The sequence below is a fragment of the Prunus mume genome, linkage group LG7 (genome assembly GCF_029339155.1).
Source record: "Prunus mume cultivar Tortuosa linkage group LG7, ASM2933915v1, whole genome shotgun sequence".
Lineage (NCBI taxonomy): Eukaryota > Viridiplantae > Streptophyta > Magnoliopsida > Rosales > Rosaceae > Prunus > Prunus mume.
In genome coordinates, this window is record NC_142704.1 from 11,752,022 (window position 1) to 11,768,601 (window position 16,580).

The following is a 16,580-nucleotide window of genomic DNA, read 5'->3' on the forward strand; positions in this document are numbered from 1 at the left end:
CCTTAGCATTTATCTGCGATACTCTAAATGCAAACCAAATCAGAACTTAAATCAGCAATTATCGCAACTGAGTTATGCACCGAAATAAATTTGCTTATCTTTCTCCATAACCATGAGAAACAAAAATGATGTTTCTTCTGCAGCACTCGCTTTATCTTTTGGCACCTTTTTGTTTTTGATTTTGAATACAAACTATATTGGGAGAAGGGAGAACCGATCTAGAACCTGGAGTCCATGGGTAATTACTCTTTAACCACTTGAGAGACGATGCCCTTACCTTTTGGCACTCCAAATTGTATAAAAATCTTAAAATAAAATACTCAATTAGAGTGTTAGAATTCAAGTGGGAGTGCCAAATCTCTTGGGAAAGTAACGAACCAAACTATAATCAAACATATGAATTTCCATATCGGGAAACTTTGAAACTCTGAGAATCACATCGCTTCAACCCTTTTGTAACAGACACATGTATTGCATTGTACGTACATAAAACCATGTTCTCTCATACAGAACATACATAAAACCACTATCTTATAAAATTCTACGAACACTACAGGCATGCCATTAGTGACGAGGAGCTCTTGCCTTCCGTGCTCTCTTCAACAGAAAACGTAATGAAAAAAACCCAAGAGCCAAGGTCTGCCAAAACCATCCTCTTGAGTTAGCAGGGTCCACCCTTTTTGCCAGCTTCCACGCGTATACAGCCTCTCCAATATGTGCTGCTGCAGCTATGAGAAACGTCGTCCTAACTACTCTCATTGACCGGAGAAAGAAGAGGCTAATAGCTCTGAAGAGTGGCACGGGTCCAATGTCTGGCAGATAAGCAGCACAGAATAGTGTGGCCATTCCAAGCACACAAAATAGCCATGCATATATTGTAGGCCCATCCAGAGTTTTCCTTTTCCTCTCCTGCCAGTATGAGATCGTAGCAGCCATTCCCTCTCGAGGATTCACCATTGGGACATAGCCAAGCTCCTCCTTTGCTTTAAGGAAAGAGAAGTAATGGGTAACACCAACCTGTAATTTATACAAGAGATTCAACAAATGTTGACAGAGACGACATAAGTATAATTGGACTCACTACCCGTGTCTACATAGGATGAAGCTCTACTTTATGTCCATAAAAAAATGCACTGATTAATGGTTTTTCTCAGAAGATTAGAATCACATTATTTCTTAAAGCTTGATTTCTCTCTCGGAGGAACCATACAGCTCAGAGAAATTGTGAATTGGAAAAGAGGAGCTCGCCACAACAGTGAGATAAAAGAGCTCGGCCAAATATCACTCAAGGCGTGAAACAAGTAAATACGGTCTAGTGCATCGGGAACTTTGATAAAGGACATCTTGATTTACAGGGAGAAAAAAAAAAAGGGAAATCATGTGTGCTAGATGGAAAGCCTTCCGGCTTCAACCGTAATTATATTCACTCTCCACATTGCAGAAATTTTTGTTTCTATTGAGAGGGGAAAACAGTGAATGGATAAAGATAGAACTGCCACATACGTATCTCCAATACAGCCAAAACTTAAAAATGGAAGGATTAAGCAAACCTTGTATACTTCAGCAGGAAGGATCAATGGCTGAGGAAGCCACCATCGATTTAACCATGGATACAAGATAGTATAGACTGCCCAAAAAACCTTTCCTAAAGAAAGAGCACGAGGTACAGACAAGGAGGCCTTTGGTAGGTCATAATCCAAGCTTCTCAGCAGAGGTCGGATGAACTCAAAGGTGTTGACTGGTGACCCTGTAAGAAAGGTTGGTTTTCACCTTTTACGTTTCAGATACTACCCTTTATGTCAAAGGAATAGTTCAATAATCCGTGTCTAGCAAATTCCAGTTAATAATATGACAACAAAAAGAAACTAAATTCAAAAAGGTAAAGTAAGGGTTGCATTGTTACCATCGGATACAAAATATGGCTGACCAGCAGCTACGGGATGCCTTCCTTTATCTCTCCCAGGAATGTCATCCAAAAGTCCCATGCTTGCCATTACCAGTGCAAGTACTAGGTTATCGACATAAATCCAATCTGTTTTCACATTTGCTTCGCCAATTTTGAATGGAACTAGGCCTAACTTTGCCAGAGACACTATCCTCGGAAGGTGCCTTTCTTCACCCGGACCATAGATAGCAGCTGGACGAACTGCACAGGTGTAAAGGCACTTCCCACTCTTCTTCCTATAAAGCATAGAAACAACCACATCTCAGTATATAATTAATGCGAAGACAAACTAAATATGGCGGATAAGAACCCATAAACAATAGCCAGTGTCATTACCAACAAAGATAACTCCACATTTCGGCTGGTATAAATACCACGCTTTAATACCACTCACACTTGTGCTCATATACACAAATTTTTTTGTATGAATCCAGCCCATGTATCCTAAGACACAAATTCCCGGTACACTAGAATGACCCTATTAACAAACACTTTTCCCTCACTAGTTTGCTCGCACGCATATCCTAAGACACACCAATTCCGAGTACACTAGAATATCCCTAGTAACATATACTGCGGAAAGCTTACTTGAAGAAGGCATAGGAACAATTTCAATTACAAGTACTTACCTGAAGGGACGAGCATTGTATTTGAGGACCAACTGCTCGGCAATTGATTTACTACGGCCATACGGGTCGACATGGTTATCAATGGGGAAGTAGCGCAAGGCCTCATTCCCGTTGACAATCTCCTCTCCCCCAAACACAACATTGTATGTGCTCACATAAACAAGCCTTTGGATCCCAAACTCGAGACAAGTGTCTAATATATGACAGGTTCCATTTATATTGACCTCATCAACACGACCAAACTGCAGCATTTCTTTTCCTGACATGCCATATGAAGCAAGGTGGAACACACAGTCTGCTCCGCGCAGAGCCTTTTCAACATCTTTTTTATGGGTAACATCGCCTACATGATTATTACTATTGATTATTAATATTTACATAAAGATATTGAAAATTTCAATATACCCAAGTGAAAAAATTGAACTTGAAAGAGAAAACGCAAAAGAAATGAAGAAAGTGGATGAATTTAAAAGGCGTAGCAAAGGGGTAATGAGTAATTGGGAAGATGGATCAAACCTTGGACGCAGTGGACGCCGTGTTGGCGGAGATTGGAGGACCAAGGGGAGGTCGTTCGGAGGTCAAAGGCTCGGACTTGATGAGCCCCTCTTCGAAGCAGCTCCAAGCTGAGTGCGGAGCCCACAAACCCCAACCCACCCGTCACCACAAAAGTGTTGCCTTCTATGCCTTCATTTTCGCTTAAGTGCATCTTTTCTTGCTTTCCTTCTTTCTTATTGTTTCCTCGAATCGAACTCAAAGACCGACTCAGAAGAAGACCCTCTCTCACACAAGTCAGGTCACAACAAAATAGTGGAGAAGAAGTACAAGAATTTGATCTGCTGTGACGTTGGTGCGAACACAAGCCATGACATGTGTCTATGTTTTAAATTCTCAATTAATTATTCACCTAAAAAGAAAAATTACATTCAATTCAAAATCAGATTTTGTTCTTTTATCAAATTTCGTAATCAGATTCAGATCTGTGTTTCAGATCTCACCACGCATCCTTAACGAGTATTATTTCAGCGGAGCAGTGATATTATGAGGCATGCTGACTCTGAGAAATGAGTTGTATTTCAGTAGAACGGTACAACGGTACAAATAAGTGATGTTTTAGTAGAACTGTGGATGGAACAGTAACATCACTTCGCAAGCTGACACAAAATGAGTTTGTTTAAATTATTATTCATGTTTGCACCATCGTGATCCACTTTGGATAAAAAACATTGTCATTATGATCCACTTTGACGAGTCATCCTCGATGCATCACTATAGTCATAATTAATTTCAATTAGGCAAAAACTTGTATATCGTGGGAAGATATTACTATTTTGCTATTATCAATTAATTACGTTGCATTATACGTGATAATTTTTTCACATGATGTAATGTGATTAGTTGGAGATAGCAAAATAGTGTGCTATCTCATTCTCCTGGATTAGGCCCTAAACAAGTCCTTTGAAACACACACATACCAGCAACATTGCTTAGATGAAGTTGTTTGCCCGTTTGGCGTTCACTCCTGTGATGGAAGGGCAAAGTTCCTCACTGTCTTGAGAACCATAAACCTGGTCGACAAGTCGACTTTCTTTGGTGTCGCGTGCATCGCTAGCAATAAAAATTCTAGCAGACTTAGTTTGGAGTAGATAACTTGCGCCAAGTTCTGATTTGCAAACAAACGATTGTGAATTTGGGTGAGGAATATCTCCCAAGTAAGTTCTTTTCTTGCCTCAGACGGGTGAGGACTTTAACAATTTATCTCAAGTATAAACAGTTGTTCGCCAAAATGGTTGATGGAATTTAAAGCTTCAGCGAATGATGGAATTTAAACTGCTTTTAAGCGAATCGATGGAATTTAAAGCTTTTAAGCGAATCGCCTTTTACAAAACTATAACAATAAATACTCATGCTAGAGAGATGAAGATACAATTGGAACTCCATTTCGCCGAGATGGAAGGTTACGCTTTGAAATGTCCGCCGATCGAATCCCCGGATGGAATGTTGACAACTCGATTGCTAAGTTTCAACTTTAAATCGATACCAAAGGTTGATTCTGGCGAGCTTCAATGTACTTTAGGCTTTTGTGAAGCTTCGAGTGAATCGCGCTTCTTGGGCGTATGGTCGTTCTCGAGGACTTCAGTGGGCTAGAAATCGCATGTGAAATTTGAATGACTTATTTTCTAAGTCAACCTTGGGAATTCTAATCTAAAGCTGGTTTTCACTTGGAATTCAAGTGAGCTTCTGGTTGAGTTGTTTGTTTGTGTCTTGGCTCAATGAGCTTTGGTTGCTTCAGTGTTTTGAAGTCATTTTGAGTTTTTGTTTTTGATTGATTTTTTGGTTTTTTGAGTGTCCTCTACCCTGTTCACTCCTTCTTGTATTTATAGAAAAACTGTTTCTTCTCTGGAGTAGGGTGATTGTGTTTTTTTATTGGGCGGCAAAGATATTTTCCCCCCTTTTCCTCTTCTTCTTCAATTCTGGCAGATAGGCTCTCAGATAGGTGATCACTTCTGCTTTTCACCGCCTTCATACGGATAGCTCCCGCTTTCGCTTATCCTCTCTCGAGATTGTAACCTGCTTATCTATCTTGGGAGATTTACCTTCTCTGTAAAGACAGGAAAAATCTCTGTATATACATATATAAGGGGGACTTAATCTTCAGTTCTTCTTGATGTCACGAACCCTTCACCACTTCTTCTATGGCGATTGTTATTTGACTTTTTCATTTCGAGGTGCCTTTGCGACTTTTCATCCTGGCGACCGCCATTGACTTTTATCCCGAGGCTGCCATGTGGGATTGTTCCCTCTTCCTGGACTCCTCTTCCTATTATGTTGGGCTGTGAGGCCCAACTCAGCTTTGTTTGTTGATGGGCCTTTGGATGTGTCAATTTTGGCCCAAACAATGCCCCCTTAAGTTTGAATCGTTTTTGGAACGGTTTCAGACTTAAATGACATGGCCATTAAATTGGCGCGTGGTAAATTCCCGTTAAAAAAGTAGAAGTACAACAAAGGGATAAACTCAAAGAAGTAGAAACAAAGGACAAACTTAAAGGAAGTGGAAGTACAACAACAAAAAGGGACAAACTTAAAAGACAGTAGAAACAAAGGACAAACTTAAAGAAGTGGAAGTACAACAACAAAAAGGGACAAACTTAAAAGACAGAAGTAGAAACAAGGGTAATTTTGAAAGGAACCAAAAGATTTCTAGTGTAATCTTGTGTCTATCCCGGTCTGTTTGTACAGCCTGCGCATCCCACATGGTTGGATAAAACTTTTTAACCATTTGCCATTGATTGGGGCCGTATGAACTTCTCCATCCCTATCCTGCAACCTGTATGCCCCCATTCCGAGGATCTGGTTGATTATGAAAGGGCCTTCCCATGTAGGTGACCATTTTCCATAACCAGCCACATGGGTTCCGAGGGGCAGAACGCCTTCCGGACTATCTCCCTTCTTCAAAACTATTGTCCCGACTCTCTTGTTGTAGGCCCTGATACTGACTGTTTTCCCTGCCAGAGTTTGTTGAGAGTGTCTATTCTGCCTGCATCCAATCCTTCCAGTTCCAGCAGCATAGCCGGGAGTAGTTTTCTCCTATTAAGTCATGTTGGTGAGCAATTCGAGGCTGAACAGCCATCTCCATAAGCACTGCATCATGACCGTAGGTTAAAGCATAGAGTCATGCCACGCTTCTCTTTTTGAAGTTCTATATGCCCACGAGTTTCTGACACTTCTCATGCCATTGTTTCGGATTCTTCTCAAGCATTTTCCTGATAATGTTGATGATCACTTTGTTGCTTGATTCGCCTGTCCATTGGCTTGGGCATAATAAGGAGTGGATTGGAGCATCTGAATTTGAATGCCTCTGCCATGTCCAGCATTTCTCTGGATATGAAGGAAGATCCTCTATCAGTTGTGATTGATTCTGGGATGCCAAATCTTTGGATAATCTGCTCTTCTATGAAAATGATGATCTCTTGAGATGTAGTAGATTTAACAGCCTTGGCTTCCACCCACTTAGTGAAATAGTCTGTGGCAACAATGATAAAGCAGTCTGCTGGCTGGATAGATCTTACCAATGAGATCCATTGCCCATCCTCTAAAGGGCCATGGTTTTACCACCAATTCATGGGAACGATGGAGCTCTGGACTGGACCGTGTCTTTGACAAGATTCACACCCCTTGGAATAGTTAATGCAATCTTTCATCATGGTTGGCCAGAAGTAGCCATATCTCCTAATTAACCAGCACATTTTCCTCCCACCTTGATGTGCTCCACAGATTCCTTCATGGGTTTCCCCCATAACTTTCATGTATTCTTTCTTTCCGAGGCACCTTAAAAGCACCTCATCCTTGCTCTTTCGGACCAAATCTTCATTCCACATAAGGTAGTTTAAAGCCATGATTCTGACTCTCTTCTCAGAGGGCGAGTTGGATATCGTAGATAGGTCATGATAGGTTTCTCCAATCATCTTGAATTGTGGCGAATTGACATCTATCTCCATCCTTCCGACTGCAATGATGGTAGGCTTTTCTTTCCTACCCTGATGATTCTTTGTACACAGTCTTGGGGCATTTGTACACCTGTTGCCACAGGCCAATTCATTGGCCGCAAAATTTTCTTCCCTTGGGATATGTTCCCAAGTGGCTTCTCTGAATTCTGTCAGAAGATTCCTAGCTGCCACCAAGTAGACAGCCAAAGAAGGGCTTAGGCACTTGTATTCTCCAGCAATTTGTTTCAAAACTAGCATGGAATCTCCCAGAATTTCCACAGATTGGATTCCTAGTTCTACCAGTATTTCCAAGCCAATGATTAAGGCCTCATATTCTGCCCTGTTGTTGGTGCATTGGAAATCCAATTGGAAAGAATAGCAGTGTCTGATTCCAAGTGGTTCTTCCAAGACAATTCCTGCCCCTGAAGTTATATCAGTTTTTGATCCATCAAAGTATAACTTCCAAGGTGCAAGATGAACTGAGTAGATAGGATTGTTGAGGCAGGTGTGAGCTCTGGTCAATAGATCTGCATTTGCTATGTCTAGAGAGTCCATATTTTCAATCTCCTCTCCGGGATGATCTGCTAGGAAGTCTGCCACACTTGTCCTTTGACGGCTTTCTGAGGAACATATCTGAAGGCAAATTCTGTCAAGGCCAAGGTCCATTTTCCAATTCTGCCTCTTAGCATTGGTCTTGTTAGCATGTATTTGATCAGATCTGTTTTGGCAATGATATAGATGGTGTATGGCAGCATGTAATGTCCTGAGCTTTACAGCAGTGAAGTACAAGGCTAGGCAAAGTCTTTCAATTGCAGAATATTTTCTTTCCACTTCAGAGTTCTGCTTAGGTAATAAACCGCCTGTTCCTTTCCTTCCTTGTTATCCTGAACCAATAAACTTCCAATGGATACTTCTGATGCAGATATATAGAGCTTGAGTGGTCTGCCTCTCCTTGGTGGGGACAGAATCTGGTGGATTTGAGAGGTAATGCTTGATTTCCTCAAAAGCTTGTTGGTGCTGTTCTTCCCACTTAAAGGTTTGTTCCTGTTTTAATCTTAACAAAGAAGAGAAAGGCTGGATTTTTCCTGCAGAATTGGATATAAATCTCCTCAAAAAATTAATTTTTCCTAAGAGACTTTGCAATTCCTTCTTGTTCCTAGGTGGCAAGGCTTCCATGATGGATCTTGCTTTGTTTTTGTCGATCTCTATGCCTCTTTGGTGGACCAAGAATCCTAGGAAATTTCCCGCTTGAACTCCAAAAACGCACTTCTTTGGGTTTATTTTCGCTTATGTTGCCTCATTCTTAGGAATGCTCTTCTTAGATCTGTCATGTGGTTTCCCTCCTCTGGGATTTAATCACAACATCATCAATATAAACTTCCAGGGAATGTCCAATCATATCGTGGAAAACAGAATTCATTGCCCTTTGATAGGTAGCCCCTGCATTTCTCAAGCCAAAAGGCATTACAGTGTATTCAAAAGCACTTATATGCCCTGGACACATGAAGGCTGTCTTGTGGATATCTTCTTCTGCCATCATGATCTGATTGTAACCTGCGTTGCCATCCATAAAAGATAGCATCTGGTTGTGAGCAGCTCCATCTACTAGCATGTCTGCCATTGGCATAGGGTACTCATCCTTGGGAGAGGCTTCATTTAGGTTTCGTAATCCACGCAGATTCTGATTTTCCTTTTAGAACGGTACAATGTTAGCTAGCCAATCAGCATAGATGGCAGGCCTGATGAATCCTGCCTTGAGTAGCCTTTCTATTTCTTCTTTGACTTTCAGTTCTGTGTCCATGGACATCCTCATTCGCCTCGCTTGACTGGTAGGTATCCTCTTTGATTGGCAGCTTGTGTTCTACCAATTCCCTGTCTAATCCTGGCATCTCATGATAATGCCAGCAAAACAATCTTTGAACTCTTGCAGAAGTGCAACGAGTTCCTTCTTAAGTGGTTCTTTCAATAGTGCGCTGATAAAGGTAGGCATTGGATCCTCCCCTGTTCCTAAGTTTATTTCCCGCAAAGGATCTTCTACCTCTGGCAGAGTCATCCAGTGCGGCTGGTGCAAAATCTAGCACTTCCTCCTGTAGTTCTTCTTCCTCCTGGTTTTCCGTGCTTTCATGAGTGAATTCTGCCATATTGATGGCTGAATTCTGCTCAAAAACTTCTTTTCCTCCCAGTATATTAACAATCTTTTTGTAATGGACCGGATTGTTGCAGCTCGATCCTTTTCTTGTTGATTGGGACTAGACATTAGTGCTATGGAAATTTAGAACAAAAGGTCTGTTCCAATCCTCCAAGGAATTGGTTAGACCTTCTTCAATGAGCCTCTGGGCCGTGACACCATAGGGGCGGCCGTTCTGGTTGACTCCAAAGAAGGTGAAAGGACCAAGGTCATCATGATAATACTTTGCCGCACAACACATGGCAGAAGGTAGAAATGGCCGTGGATCGGCCTCTATTATCTCCATGTAGCCTTCTTCATTCCATAAAACTAACTGTTGATGAAGAGTGGAAGGAACACATAGACTCTGGTGAATCCAGTCTCTGCCAAGTAATGCATTGTAAGTGGTAGAGGTATTTTCTACCACAAAGAATGCAACCTTCAGCTTCTTGCTTCCTACTACAACATCCACATCTAGGATCCCAAGGGTTTTGGTGATGCCTCCTGCGAAATTGGTGACGGTCAGGCGGGTTGGAATTAAGTCCCTTTCTGTTCGCCCATTTTACTCAAGATTCGTGAGGCGAAGGTTGATGGCTGCACCTCCATCTACCATAGTTTTGGAAATAGGAACACCTCCAAAGTTTGCTGTTATAAACAAGGGTCTGAGGTGGTTTGCCATTTCTTTGGTTGGTTTGGAGAAGCAAAGCTGATCTGTAGCCAACTTGTGGGTTGTTCCTTCATCCTGGGACTGCTCGCTTCTCGGCCCCTCTTCCTTCGCCAACCTGCACTCAAAACTTTCTTGGGAAAATACGTCTCCATCCAGAGTGCTCTCCTGTCCTTCTACGCCTGAACTTTTCTGGCGAATGAACACCATATTGATGCCTAGGTCAGCACTTAACAAGTCCTCCACTGCACCGAAGGCTTTCGCATCCAATTCTCCGTCATAATCCATCTGTTCTCCCTCATACTCCTCCGTCCATTCTCCTAGTTCTTCATTCCGAGGAGCGCATTCTGGTCATCTGCAGATGGTTCATAATCCAGTGCTCCTCTTCATACTCCTCAACCCAGTCTACTTGCCCTTCTTCCGGAATAGGATCGGTTTTTCCTGCCTGGGAGTTTTAAGTAGATTTTCCGAGGCGGAGGCGAGCGGATAGAAGGTTTCTTCGAGGATTCTCGCTCTTTCCAACTTCGTGGTTGAGAGCGCTTGTTCTGTCTGGGAAATATTTCGCTCTTTTTTTGGGCAGAATTGGCCTCTGGAAGCACTGTGCGTTTTCTCGTTATTGAGGAATGTGCGATCGTCTCAACCCTCCTCCTTTGGGTTCGTCGGCTCCATTGTTGGCTCGCCACTCTTCCCGCGAATACCACCGCCTTCAATGATGGCTGCCAAAGGTTTATCACTTCTGGGCAACCTTATTGATTTTTCTTCCTTGGGGTGCCTAGTCAATCTTCTGCTGGATTGGACAGGCCTAGGGTAGTTTCTCTGTCGCCTTATCCTGGGCGTGGTTCCAATCCGGTCAAAAACACTTGGAGTGGGCGGATCCTGTTTTCCAGGTTACCTCCACCACCTCACACTTGCACCTGCTGCAGAGCACTATTCCGGTGAAATGGTTGCTTTTGGTCTTTCCATAGTCTCTTTTGAAACTATTCGCTTCTACTGGAGTCGACCTCTGAGTGCTTCGTCCCTCTTTTGTTCGCCAATTTAGGTTGACCATATTAATTTGTGGCGGGGGAAAAGGATCTGTGGTGACGGATGGAGGCTTTTCTGCTAGCTTCAGCCTTCCTGCTGTTATTCCTTCCTGTATAACATCTCTGAAAACAACACAACTATTGGTAGAATGATTCCAAGAATTGTGCCATCTGCAATACTGTCTGCCCTTGAGTTCTTCTGGTTTTGGCATTCTGTGAGGCATCTCTATTGCTTTCTGTAGCAACATTTCGTCAAACAAAGTATCTACTTTGGTCAGATCGAAAGAATACACTTTATTCTGCATGGGTTTGTTTGGAACGAACCCTCTTGTGAATGGTGGCGGCTTTTGATCCCTTGGAGGCTTTGTAAGGGTCTTACAACTGATGGGATGCTTTAATTTTGCCATTTCCGCAACAGCAACCTCTCTCTCCTCTGATTCCTCAAGCATCTTCTTCTGACTCCACTTCAATCATATGTATTGAGGAAGAAGGGGATTTGTAATACGTGCCTTTGGAAGAGTTTCTCCTCTGCTGTTCCTCTCTGAGCAATTCCTCGTACTTGGCTGCTTTATGCGCGATTCGCCAGATCTCCAAACAACATCCCATCAAATCTTTTCCTCAAAGAAATTTTGAGGGCAGCCTGAGCCATTTGGATGAAGTGTCTTTCTTCGATGGGGATGCGGCACTTCATTTTGAGCTTCCTGAACTGTTTATAAAATCTTGGGCAGGTTCATCTTCACTGCTTGAGAGCAGCAAGGTCATGATGGTGACTTGGCTGAATCTGTAATAGTAATCATGGAAGACGCTCTCCATTTGCTCCCAAGTCTGAATAGAATTTGCTGGCAGGTTAGTGTACCAAGTGAAAGCTTGTCCAGAGAGAGAGTTCCCAAAAAGTCTTAGTTTTAACAGTGGGTTATTCTCTACGGCTATGCATTGGGTGGAAAACCTGCCTACATGCTCAACTGATGAAGCATGAGGATCCTCTCCATTGAATAAAGTGAAGTTTGGTACTTTAAAACCTGGGGACAAGGGTATTTGATCGATGTAAGGTGGATATGGCTTCCTATAGGTGGGCCTTTCCCCCCTCCTGGCTTCAGGCTCCATCATCTCCCTGATCATTCTCTGCAATGCCCCCACGTCATTTAGAGCATTAACGGAAGGAGGTTCATCCTGTTATTTGAGCAAACCCCTGGTGAGCAAATCCTGCTCGCCGAGCAAATCGTGGTTACGCCTATATGGTCTAGCGAACTTCTTCCCTGTGCTCCTCCGCTCTTCCGGTCCTTGGTGGTTCCTCCAGCTTGCCCCCTGCTGTTATTGGCATAAGGATAATTTCCCTTCTCGCCTCTCCTTCCTCTTGCAGTGGAGGGAATGGATTAGGGTCCATCCTTCCGGGCACTGTAAGGTAATATTGCTGTTCATGCGAACTGCCATAGGGAGATCTTGTGGGGCCGCTTGCTGCGGAACAAGCCGTGGTTACAGGCTGATTCTGGGACTTGTCTGGCGCAGAACTTCGGCCGTATTGGGGCCACGTGTTCTTGGCCAGAACAACCACTTCCTGTGTCCGGCTGGATTTCTCCCGTTCGGCATCCGGCCATGCACCGAGAGGATTCTCTTGACATGGCCATGCCAATCCTGGTGGGGACCATAGGGAAGGTCTAGTTCTTTGGACCACCTCATTAGGATTGGGAATTCGCCATGGCAGCCTCCGATCCTTCCTAAATTGCTGTTGACATGCCATTGCATCATGGCTGTCATATTATCTAGGTCTCTTGGCTCCTTTGTGTTGTGACCTCTTGTCGTAACACGAGTCCTGTGTCGAGTTCATCCTTCCGAGCCGGTCCTGGACCTCCCGCTTCTGTCTTTGCCATGTCTTTGAATGCCGGGCATCACTTTCCTCTGATTCCAATCCTTCCCGAGGGCCACTTGGTTTATTTCCATGTCGTGGTGTGGGTTCTGGCTAGAGCTTCCAGTATTCATGGTGGTAAAGAACAATGTATACCGAGAAGTCCCACTGGGCGTGCCAAATTGTTTGCCCGTTTGGCGTTCACTCCTGTAATGGAAGGGCAAAGTTCCTCACCGCCTTGAGAACCATAAACTGGTCGACAAGTCGACTTTCTTTGGTGTGCGAGCGTGCCACTGCTAGCAATAAAAATTCTAGCAGACTTAGTTTGGAGTAGATAACTTGCGCCAAGTTACTGATTTGAAACAAACGATTGTGAATTTGGGTGAGGAATATCTCCCAAGTAAGTTCTTTTCTTGCCTCAGACGGGTGAGGACTTTAACAATTTATCTCAAGTATAAACAGGCTGGCCAAAATGGTTGATGAAATTTAAAGCTTTTGCAGAATCGATGGAATTTAAATGCTTTTAAGCGTAATCGATGGAATTTAAATCGCTTTTAAGCGAATCGCCTTTTACAAAACTATAACAATAAATACTCATGCTAGAGAGATGAAGATACAATTGGAACTCCATTTCTGCCGAGATGGAAGGTTACATTGGACTGGAAATGTCCGGCCGGATCGAAGGATGGAATGTTGACAACTTTGATTGCTAAGTTTCAACTTTAAATCGATACCAAAGGTTGATTCTGGCAGAGCTTCAATGTACTTTAGGCTTTTGTGAAGCTTGAGTGAATCGCGCTTCTTGGCGTATGGTATTTCGAGGACTTCAGTGGGCTAGAAACTGCACTGTGAAATTTGAATGACTTATTTTCTAAGTCTGAACCTTGGGAATTCTAATCTAAAGCTGGTTTTCACTTGGAATTCAAGTGAGCTTCTGGTTGAGTTGTTTGTTTGTGTCTTGGCTCAATGAGCTTTGGTTGCTTCAGTGTTTTGAAGTCATTTTGAGTTTTTGTTTTTGATTGATTTTTTGGTTTTTTGAGTGTCCTCTACCCTGTTCACTCCTTCTTGTATTTATAGAAAAACTGTTTCTTCTCTGGAGTAGGGTGATTGTGTTTTTTTATTGGGCGGCAAAGATATTTTCCCCCCTTTTCCTCTTCTTCTTCAATTCTGGCAGATAGGCTCTCGGATAGGTGATCACTTCCTGTTTTCATTTGCCCTTACAGACTCCGCTTTCGCTTATCCCTCTCGAGATTGTAACTGCTTATCTATCTTGGGAGATTTACCTTCTCTGTAAAGACAGGAAAAATCTCTGTATATACATATATAAGGGGACTTAATCTTCAGTTCTTCTTGATGTCACGAACCCTTGATCACTTCTTCTATGGCGATTGTTATTGCTGACTTTTTCATTTCGAGGCTGCCTTTGCTGACTTTTCATCCTCGACTTCGCCATTGCGACTTTTATCCCAGAGGCTGCCATGTGGATTGTTCCCTCTTCAGTGGACTCCTCTTCCTATTATGTTGGGCTGTGAGGCCCAACTCAGCTTTGTTACGATGGGCCTTGAGCTGGATGTGTCAATTTTTGGCCCAAACAGAAGTTACTATGAACATGGCCATGGTTTGTGATGAAGGGGCCTCGATCATGACCAATACGACCAAGTTCCCCTTGGTTATTATCGTTACTCCTTTTTTTTTTTTCCTTGGAAAAGAACTAAGGCCCCTTGGTTGTGAGACAAACTACATCAAGGACCAAGGGTTCTTTGTCAAAAGGAGACAAAGCTTGTTTGTTTTTTTGGTCAAAGAAAATAAAGCTTGTTGGTTGGTTGTGATGAAAAGGATCAAGAGCCCTAACTTGACAAAAAGGGCAAAGCCCGCTTGGTGATGACAAAATGAACTACTGGTTATGAAAAGAATGGGAAGGGCCGCTAATCATTACAAGAAGGACAATCCATCCACACACCTTCTTTTTTCAGTGTTTTTTTTCCCCATGTGGAGCATCTACACAAATTATATCATGCAGTTATGTAGTTAATGTCACTCGGTAATATTAGAACAAGTTGGTATGCCATCCCAGAAAAGGGAAAGAGAGTTATATATATATATATATATATATATATATTTTGAAAATCACAAACACAACCTTGGTAATTGGTATGCCATCCCAGTCCCACACATGAAACAACTCAGTGACTCAGATGGGTTAAAAAAAAAAAAAAAGAAGAAGAAGAAAGTTGTAATATATTCTAGAACAAGTTGAAGTTGAAGTTGTTGTTGAATCTCAAGCTTCCATAACTGGCGCTGGCATAAGCAGTAAGGAGCTCATTTTGGGAAGACCAGAAATCAGCTTTCAATCCTCCTCTCCTGATTGCTTTCAGTAATTTGTTCCGGTGTACACATCCTGTTACAATCACCTTCTGACTGTATGCATCTACTTCCACCTTTTCTATCCCTGTAATTAATTGTAAACCACCATCATTACAATCCATATTCATTTTTCATTAATATTATATCGATTGATTGTACGTAGTTTAAGACATGACAACTTCTATGTAGCATATTTCATATACCACAAAGAAAGGTATATGAAACATGTTATATGGACGTTGCCTCGTCTTAAACCACAGTTCACTAAAAGAGAAATGTGTATGAAACATGAGATAGACAAATTTTTTTCCACAACACAGGATACCTCTCAATTTGGACAAGCATTTCCTAAGTCGCTTCTCATGTATCCCAACCATCTCTACCTTCAATTCCACACTCTGCAAATTAACAAACAATGTTACGTACATATAACAACGTAACATAACTTGTGAGGGAAAACACAACCGCTACACTTGCTAGAAATGAAAGGGTTAATTACTTGAAGAAAATATATAATGCATCAATCCAATATAATATTACCTCCATGAGAGAATTCTGGACTGGAAATGATCAACTGATGTATTATGTATGTATGTGTATGTGTATGTGTATGTGTATGTATGTACAGAAGCTTGGAATGAATTAAAGGAGCAAAACAATGAACACAAAGAAGAATGGATGAATGAAACAGACAGAGATTTTCAGTCACTTATATATAAGAGGGTTCCAGAGTGGGGACATGAAAAAGATGGAATAAACAGTAAAGCAATCTTGGTTTCTGGGACTGTCTCTGCCTCGACAAAACTTCTAGAAATCATATGATCTGATCTGCTTTGTTTTTAGTTAATTATACTTTGCTTTTTCAAAGACACAAGACATATACCCTAGAACAAGAAAACGGTTAGCACAAGGAGACAGACCAGTGAGTGAGCTCAAGCTTCTAGGCTTCCCGTCTGCGCAAAGCAATGTGAGTCTCAAGCATTTTGAAATGAATGGCTTTGACGGTCCAACTTACCCTTTTTTTTTATGGGGTGTTTCTTTGACGGGAATGCAGTCAATTCCTTAGGAATTTGCAATCATTGAGTGGATTATCTGAGCCGTCCACTGCATGATCTTGCTTGGTGGGGACATTCCCTCCTATCTTTAGTTGATAAAGACAAAAAAGTGATCCCTCGATCTGCTTGTAGTGTTGTGTTGTATTGACCAAGCATATACTTGTGCATATCGCAAATTGCAAGGTGGGAAAAAGGAAAAGAGAGAAAAAGAAAAAAGAAAAAAGAGAATAAAAACTTGATGCAAGGAAAAAAACTTCCCAGCAAGTTTGGTATTTTTGGGTTCTCTCTTCTATGTAGTTTACTTAGCACATATTATTCATTATTTGGATTATTTATTCAAATGGTTCTCAAATTTATACCCGAGTTGTATTTTGATCCTTCAACTAAATTATCCGTTCAAATGATCC

The 16,580-nt window shown here is 42.0% G+C and overlaps 2 protein-coding genes across 2 annotated transcripts; both read right to left on the reverse strand.

Annotated features, from left to right (window-relative positions):
* Positions 1–385: 385 nt before the first annotated feature.
* On the reverse strand, positions 386–3,446 carry LOC103336632 (NAD(P)-binding Rossmann-fold superfamily protein). The gene is made up of 5 exons (XM_089055735.1): positions 3,091–3,446; positions 2,575–2,917; positions 1,904–2,181; positions 1,551–1,747; positions 386–1,017 (listed from the first exon to the last, which is right to left on the reverse strand). The coding sequence occupies exons 1-5, from the start codon at positions 3,278–3,280 to the stop codon at positions 565–567; spliced, it is 1,461 nt and encodes a 486-aa protein (XP_088911861.1). The 5' UTR covers positions 3,281–3,446; the 3' UTR covers positions 386–564.
* Positions 3,447–14,817: 11,371 nt separating this feature from the next.
* On the reverse strand, positions 14,818–15,929 carry LOC103336743 (heavy metal-associated isoprenylated plant protein 28-like). The gene is made up of 3 exons (XM_008239841.2): positions 15,659–15,929; positions 15,444–15,516; positions 14,818–15,203 (listed from the first exon to the last, which is right to left on the reverse strand). Exons 1-3 carry the CDS (start codon positions 15,662–15,664, stop codon positions 14,998–15,000), a joined length of 285 nt encoding a protein of 94 aa, XP_008238063.1. The 5' UTR covers positions 15,665–15,929; the 3' UTR covers positions 14,818–14,997.
* Between the last annotated feature and the right edge of the window lie 651 nt (positions 15,930–16,580).

Coding starts and splice junctions, on each gene's coding strand:
- LOC103336632 (XM_089055735.1), bottom strand. CDS start 3,280: ATGCACTTAAGCGAAAATGAAGGCATAGAAGGCAACACTTTTGTGGTG. Junction 2,918..3,090: donor CGGCGTCCACTGCGTCCAAG/GTTTGATCCATC, acceptor ATAATCATGTAG/GCGATGTTACCCATAAAAAA. Junction 1,018..1,550: donor TTCCTGCTGAAGTATACAAG/GTTTGCTTAATC, acceptor TATAAATTACAG/GTTGGTGTTACCCATTACTT.
- LOC103336743 (XM_008239841.2), bottom strand. Junction 15,204..15,443: donor ATGCTTGTCCAAATTGAGAG/GTATCCTGTGTT, acceptor AATTAATTACAG/GGATAGAAAAGGTGGAAGTA.